This window comes from Branchiostoma belcheri, unplaced genomic scaffold (genome assembly GCF_001625305.1).
Source record: "Branchiostoma belcheri isolate BF01 breed outbred unplaced genomic scaffold, Haploidv18h27 scaffold30, whole genome shotgun sequence".
In the NCBI taxonomy this organism is placed as follows: Eukaryota; Metazoa; Chordata; class Leptocardii; order Amphioxiformes; family Branchiostomatidae; genus Branchiostoma; species Branchiostoma belcheri.
This window is the reverse complement of record NW_017803910.1, coordinates 2873100-2880936: the sequence shown is the minus strand read 5'-3', so window position 1 is coordinate 2880936 and position 7837 is coordinate 2873100. Positions and strand designations below refer to the sequence as shown.

At 43.0% G+C, this 7837-nt stretch overlaps 2 protein-coding genes across 2 annotated transcripts in view; one reads left to right on the top strand and one right to left on the bottom strand.

Annotated features, from left to right (window-relative positions):
• Nucleotides 1-2639, bottom strand: part of LOC109474212 (amyotrophic lateral sclerosis 2 chromosomal region candidate gene 11 protein-like) — a 19840-nt gene extending 17201 nt beyond the window's left edge. Inside the window, exon 1 of the mRNA XM_019774466.1 lies at nucleotides 2577-2639. The gene's annotated coding sequence lies outside the window, so the exon portion shown is untranslated. The remainder of the gene's footprint in view (nucleotides 1-2576) is intronic.
• A 1002-nt stretch (nucleotides 2640-3641) lies between these two features.
• Nucleotides 3642-7837, top strand: part of LOC109474174 (STE20-related kinase adapter protein alpha-like) — a 14613-nt gene continuing 10417 nt past the window's right edge. The window contains exons 1-2 of the mRNA XM_019774424.1: nucleotides 3642-3810; nucleotides 4529-4618. Coding sequence (XP_019629983.1) covers nucleotides 3799-3810; nucleotides 4529-4618 — 102 coding nt within the window. The 5' untranslated portion in view covers nucleotides 3642-3798. The remainder of the gene's footprint in view (nucleotides 3811-4528; nucleotides 4619-7837) is intronic.

Here is a 7837-nt window from a genome sequence, read left to right as displayed (position 1 = left end):
GATACAAGGGCTCCACACTACACAGGTACGGGTCAGCCCCACTGCTTAGGGCTAGCCTGGGCGCCAGACTATTTAGGGTATACACAGCTGTAGTCTAGTTCCTCGGCTCCGGGGCCAACATGGCTCCAAGGAAATTATACAAAAGCCACCCGCATGAGCTCAATTATTAGACCCTGATCCACATGCAGACTAACTCTGGTCCTAGTGTGTTATGGATATGGCATCCAAGCTACGTAGGGCCAAGAAACACCCAAGGATTTTTTTTCCACAGTCCGACTCTGACTCCGGATTTGACTTTGACGGTGGGTGTTGTCGTGTAATTTCCTAGTTCCTGGTAGAGGCTAAGTTCCTGGAGCTAGCCAAGGGCCAAGGGACTGGTCTGTGGGTTCCCACAACAGCCTGGTATCCAGGCTACATCCAGGACCGGAAGGCTGTACATGTGGGGTCCATCAGGCAAAGGCCCTGCGCGGAGAGGCTGGCCTTGGCAATGGTGTAGTTGTTAACCTTGACAGTGTGGCGCCGTGGATAGGAGGAGGGGGAAACTAGCCTCCTTGGCAGTCTTGTTGGGCGTCGGCGTTATTTTTTTCTCTGAGCGACGCGCTAACCTTCTCTCCGTGGCAAAAACTCCCTCGGCAGCAAATCGTCCCTCACGGCCGCATATTACTCGCGTCGCTCAGAGAAAAATAACGCCGACGCCCAAAAAGACTGCGAAGGAGGCTAGGGGAACGCGGTGTTTTAAAACAACTGATGCAAGAGGGTCACGCCAGGGCCAATGACACTTCGGGATAACACTAGTCTGGTATCCAGTCTGATCGTGATTGAGGGTATTGGGGTGTTTAGGCAGGTTGTGTCTTCGGGGCCTCTAAGAGCTTCCCCCGCCCAGTGCAACAGACCGTTCCGGTAGGAGTGTTACGCTAATCAGAGACAGTATGCTCGGGGATTTGGTTTCCCCCAACACGATAGACTGTTCGTGGAAAGCTAATTAATCTCTCGTGAAATACACACCGGGAAGCTTATGTGAGGCGGGCGGGCCAGAGCTCTTGCGGCCCCGACCACGAATCAGACTGGATACCAGGCTAGGATAACACGTACGGACCACGCCAGTCGCGGATTTGAAGGGGTTAGCCATTAAAATAGACCGAGGAAAGGTGGTTTCAATCAGATTGAAAGTTGAACCTTCTCCAAGTTCTTGAATAGACCATTTATCCTTTTCTCAATATATGCTATGGAGAAACATAAATACTTGGAAGTAAATATACGTCTAATTCATATGTAAGGGTAGTATGTTTCTTATCTCTTGGGGGTTTATTTTAAATTAAGTAAACTCGAAATGACTCCCAAAATGTGTGCTTCGTTATAGCTCACACCAAGAAGATCCTGTCTAACGCTGTAGGATTTGGAGGCACGTGTTCGGATTTAAACTAAGCTTAGTTCTAATCTTCAGTTGCACGCATTTCGGCGTCCCAATATTAGACGGAACAGAAGGGGCATCCAACAAACAAGACCAGTCTGCACACTTCTTCACAGCGTCATTTCATTTTCTTTGACAAAATCGTTTGCACAATTTGGCCTTTTTGTTACTCTCCAAGCAGAGGTTTGGGTTTTGGGGGTACTTTTAGCATGTTTTTAGGCTTTTTTATCGGGGATTCTCTTTTGCACTGTGGGAAAAAAATTCAGTGCAAAAGAGAAACCCCGATAAAAAAAAGCCTAAAAACACGCTAAAAATACCCCCAAAACCCAAACCTCTGCTTGGAGAGTACCTTTTTGTACGGTATATAAGGCACCCAATCGCATTCATTCATACGTGTACAAAAAGCAAGAGAATTACTAGTACTTATATAACTTATAAGCGGTAAGATTCTCTCCTTTTTCCATTAGACCAAGGTGGTGTTCGTAACCTTCTGTGCAACTTGTCGGAACGACCTTGTGTTGCTTCTTTGCCCCCTTTTAACCCCAGTGACCCCTGTGACCTTCAGGTTGGCCAGGGGGAGGTCAGCAGAGAGAAAGGTCTTCTGTTTCTGCCATGGTGGGATTTTCTTTCGTCTTCAACTCAGAAGTTCAAACAGATGTAGGGGGAAAAAATCTGAGACATTGACCACTAGAAAGACGGACAAATTATAAAATGTAGCAAAAACACTGAGTACATATGTTCCATAGACATGATATGACGATATGACCATAGATATGACGACTTTACATCATTGTTCTTCTTGAATCAGTGACATAGGAGCGCCACCGAGCGGCTAAGACTGTAAATACAACATTTCTTTGGCAGTCCTCCAGCTGGACAACCTGCCTTTTATCATCATAGTGCATGTAATAGAAATTGACCATGGCCAAATACGACAGAACATACTATGGGAGTTGGTTCACTGAACTTTCCTAAAGGAGTACGTTCGTGTAATGTACTCAGGCTTTAGCGGACCAGCTCCCCTGGTATGTCTATTTCATCTGTCTCTTTGGCCAATTTCTACCTTTTCCAACCGCTGGCTTGTAGATACTATCCTGATACCCTTTCACTACGGTATTTTTCCAAGCCACGATTTTTCCCTTTCACGCCCGAACATTCTACATACCGGAGAACATGCGATGGGTTCCTTGGTACTCTCCTCCGTGTCTGTGTCTTCCTTGTGTACGTACAGTCCGCTGATCCCGGAAGACGCTGCTTTCTTCCTGGACCGGTGAGAACTTTTCTGTTCATCCCTGCTCTGCCTGGACACCATAGAGGGCCTCGATATGGACTGTAGGGTGCCTTCTTCGTAACTATCAATAGGGGAAGAGAAGAATAACATGTAGACACAAACATGAACATTATTACATAATACAAAATAGACTAGAAAGATAACATTTGCAAAGCAAATGTATAATGTTTACCTTCGCATATGGTCTGCTCTGTTAATTCTTACTCAAACACTTTCATATATATGGTCAGACAGAAGTCTAAATCCCTCCTGCTATTAAATTACAACACGATGTATCCCAACACCAGTTACATGTACCACGGTGACAGACGCCTGGTTCAGGTCATTGACCTTATTGGTTGGAGAAGAAGCGGAAGAAAAGGAAACAGAGCAAAAGACAATAACGTTATGTTTTCCTAAACATAACAAAGCACCTGGATAAAGCTCTGAAAAGTTAAACGTTTCAGGGAGTAGTATCTTTCATCAGTGACTGAAAATGGTGAATAATAAAGCATGGGGGTGCTACATACTAACGTCTATCTATATACTAACGTCTCAACTCCAAGAAGACCGGCCATGGTGATGTCCTTTTGCTTTATCGGCCTGATTTCAAGTGTTGCTTTCAAACAAACGCCCTGGAAACGGGTTCCGGAGGCTTTCTAGAACTGCGCATTCTAGAACTGCGCCCGCCAAACGTGATCTGCACTTTGCCTTTACCTCGCTAGAGGCCCTTTCTGACTGGTCATGTTTCGGTCATACTATACTGATTTTCAGCAATATTCATACTAGAAGATAAACATATTCAAAACTACAATTATGGTAATTGACTTTTTTATTTCTTATTTTTTGTATCAATAAATAAGTTATAAAGTTTGTGTCAGCAATAATGTCATTCAACTATTTTTTCTTACGTCAGTATAAAATTACATCACCCCCAATCTAATAATGGACTTATCCCAAACTTCAAGATGGCGGTAGCTGGTTAGAACAAGAGGAGTTTACCAAGAAAAACTACTGAATTTCTGAAAATCTTTTCAGTCTTTCCGTCCAGACATCCCTCGGGTAGCAAAGCTGTTTAAAGACGGGTTAGTTTATCGCCTTGTTGGCGCCAGAGTCGATGTCAGTGTTGGTAAGTACGCCATATTTTCTCGTGTACTGTGGGGAGGGGGGCGTGGACTGAAAAAAAAATATTTTCCAAAAAACTTCAGCGCTGGTAACGCAGCGTTACGCAGCCTGGTATCGGTCATACTAGTTCTGTTGGATGGTGAAGGTGTGTATTAAAGTTTTGTACGAGTACCAGCGATAATGTTGGTAGAAGAAAAGGGGCAACTTTTATGGTACAAAATATGCAATAAATACACAAAACAAGAACAAGAAGAGTACCTCTGGGAAGTACATGAGATTTGACGTGCTCTCCTAGAGACACTTCCAGCATCACGTAAACACAAGGCACCTAGAGAGACAATTCAATTGACTCTGAACTGAACCATGCACAAACCAGCACCAAGAGACCACATGTAGCGAGATATTAGACATTAAACAAGGAGAAACTATGTTAAACAGCAACAAGGAAGTATGTATGTATTAAATGTATAGTATTGTTGTAATGTATAGATTCCTAGCACTTTTGCATTAGAATATAGCGTACCAGTATGAAATACTCATGTTTTACATACTGGACATCCTCTTGTGCATTTAGCCCATCTGGGCAAGAACATGCAGTAAAGATTCATATCATTAAACACATAATGTTCATAAGGACAGCTGACAATGGGTGGGAAGGACTTTGAGTATTAAGATGGAAGCTACACACATGTAGAATTGAAGTTTTATTGCTGTGTTTCCAGTGTTCGTGTGTCTCCAGAGCACGTGTTGGGATCTCACCTCCGGACACAGCCCAGGCTTCACCACTACAATCTGCAAGTACAGTTCCTCTGGTAAGATAACACTTCTCTCTACATTTGATGAATAGGGCAAAAAGAAAGCGGAGATCTCAATCCACTTCTAGCTCACTGAAGAGCTCTTCTTCCACTAGTCGTAACAGATAAAGGCATTACAAATACATACAGTATATACAGGCTCATTAGGTACATTTATATACGGGGTCATTCATATACAGGTTCATCATACCAGGAAAATTCCCCTCGCTCATTTAGACAAGCACAATGAACAGTGGACCACAGCTTAATGTCCTGTCTGAAGGACTGTGATCCTTTTCAGTCTCAACAAGCATGCAAGGTGCCTGACAACAGCCAGGACAAAAGCTTTGTTCCAGTCATCATCATCATCGGCAGTAGCTCATTTCCGAGCATAATTGTTCATGTCAGGAGTGGCCCTCAATCATTGGGGTGTCTATGCCGTGTGTGGCTACTTAAACGCAACACACACAACAAGCGGGATCCCTGCCCTGGTGAAACGTCTAAATGAACTGTAGACCATGAACTTTAACTCACGAACTCGTACAGTAATTCCACATCATGTTTTTATGTACTTTCCACACAGCTATATTGAATGTCGATTTTAAACTAATATTCGCTTTTAAATTTAACTATATTTTTAGATTTTACTAATGTACATAGTTTGTCGCAACATCATGTAAGAATAAGCCTCGCAATTCAGCCATCATAGCTGCCAGGAGGCTTGTGTGTACATTGTCTTGTTTTTGTTCTTGTAATAAACCATTCTACTAAACCCAGCCTGGTATGGAAGAGTACCCATTAACTATATATACAGTATTGATAGGCATGTCAAACTTTCCCGCTCCGGCATTGGAATGCGGGGGCGCGCGAGGCAGTAAATATTTTTAAACGATCGTAAAAAATCAACCGTTTGTATTATGTCAATAAAAATCGTTACCAACAATGTATATGATGTCAGCTATCGTGCCATAGTATTTTTAGTTGAAAATATGGATCAATAAAGGAGCTAAAAATCAGCAAAGTTGACTATATACGGCTATATACGGCCGAAAATCAGCCCCGTTCGGACGCCGCGAACGCGGCACGCTATTTTGAAGCCAGCCGGCGGAGACGTCTTCTTCCACTCAAAAGCCACAAACCGCTCGGGCTCGTAGAACTCTGGGAATGATTTGATGTGAAAGGGCAGAGTTCAGGGTTCACGACAGCGGTGGGACGAAATCGCTACGTCATCGCTGGCGGGAGGTACGAGTCAGAGAAGTGAAGCGTCCAAAAGTATGTGGAAAATTTTGCTATTTTTCTTGAATTTAACAATTTTGTCCGCCCATAGCAACAAATATAGACACCTTGTGGTTATGTTGGTGTAGTTTTTGTTTCATTTGAGGCGAGTTTGAGCTGTGGGTTTAGCGAAACATTTTGTTAGTTTTTCCCGGCCGCCAGAAAAATGGTGCGTGCAATGCGCGCGGCCGTGAAGGGAGGGGGGCGTTAGATCGCGAACGTTGTCGGTTCTATATTCAAAATAAATTCCGCCGCTCTTTAGTAATATATTTAATGGGTAAGTGTGTTACACTTTTAATTTACGACAATGTGGCATATTTTGGACGAAAAAAACTTTGGCCGGATCATCGATCATGAGCTTCTCATTCAGTTGCATGGTCTTTATAAGACTTTATTCAGACATATCGATTCTTTTTTTTCTAGTGACATACCCAGGGAAGTTGAGCGAAGCATTAGGACTATCTCTAAGCCACCTTGAGGGTGACATACCAGTGAGTGCCCCTTTGGGTAGAGAAAAATTGTCAAACGAGCTTGTGCTGGAGCTTTGCTCATTCATCAAGAAATCTGGACTCAGAGATGAGACAATTATCAAAATGGACTAAAAAGTATTGCGCCGTCGGACCTTAAAGAGAAACTAACACATGCAAATGGAACAAGTGTTCGCACTCACATCTACAAATTGAAGAAAAGAGAAGGGACCTTGTGATGAAGAAGAAAACAAAGGAGTTACAGATCTTGATGGCAAAGATGTTTGAAGGCCCCAAACCACTACAAACAAGATGCACAAGCAACATCAACATCAGTAACAGCAAAGCTGTCGGTACTAGTACATGCTCGTCCAGTCCAGTTGTACCACTACCTGCTACCCATCTGAAATCTTTAAACAGATTGATAAACTTTTCGCGGGACTTGGTGAAGGAGAACAACACATTGGAAGATACATTAGAAACATTGTCAGGGGAGTACGTGAAATGTTTGTCAGAGATGAAACAGAAGACAGCGGAAATCCAAGACTTAAAGGAAAGCATGAAGGAGCAAACACGGATGAGTAGAGAGGAAAGAATGAAACAAAACACCCTACTGCTTCAGTTGGGAAAAGAGTCAGAAATGACATACAGCCGTTTACAGAATGCTTTGGTGAAGCTGAGCGAGTACAATACTCGCAATGTTAACAAGCGTCTTAAACGAAGAGATGAGAAAATCAAAGCACAGGAGAACAGGATCAAGACACAGGAATCAAACTTACAAGAGAAAGACTCTTTGATCAGAGAAAAGGATGAAGAGATAGAGGAGTTGAAGTCTATGGTTGATGTGCTGCAGGAGCAATTAGACAATGAAATAAAGAACAAGATTCACGCACAACGGATAAAATCTCACTACAAAATCGCAATGAGATCTCATTCGTTGTGTGATGAAGATACTGTAGATTTAGAAGAGAAGATAGCAAACCTAAAAGCAGAGAACAAGGAATTACATGATAACATGACAAAATTCCTTGATTCTGATGAAGTGAAAACTTTTGAAGATGGTAGGTTTACCACTGATGTTCGACAGGTTTACATGATGTTACTTAGTATGGACACTGGACTTAACAATGTGGAATGGATCATAAGGACTGTACTGCAGAAGTTAGGAGGTCTCAAGTGTGGTAGGTTACCAAAATACTCCACAGCGCAAACCATGTTTGCTGAAGCCAGGCGACTTAGCCAGATGCATGTAGCTGACGTTGTCAGTAAATCTGATAACATCACTGTGGGTACGGATGGTACCACAAAGAAACATGACAAATTTGGATCGGTGAGTTTTTTCACTCAGCAAGGACAGTTAGTGGCAGGAGTTACAGAGCAGCTGTCTGGAAAGACCGAGCACTAAGTGGACATGTTCAAAAAGATAATGCATGATCTGGCAACAGCATGTGGGGCAAGTGAAGAGGAGATGTGGGTGTCCATAAAAAACACGATG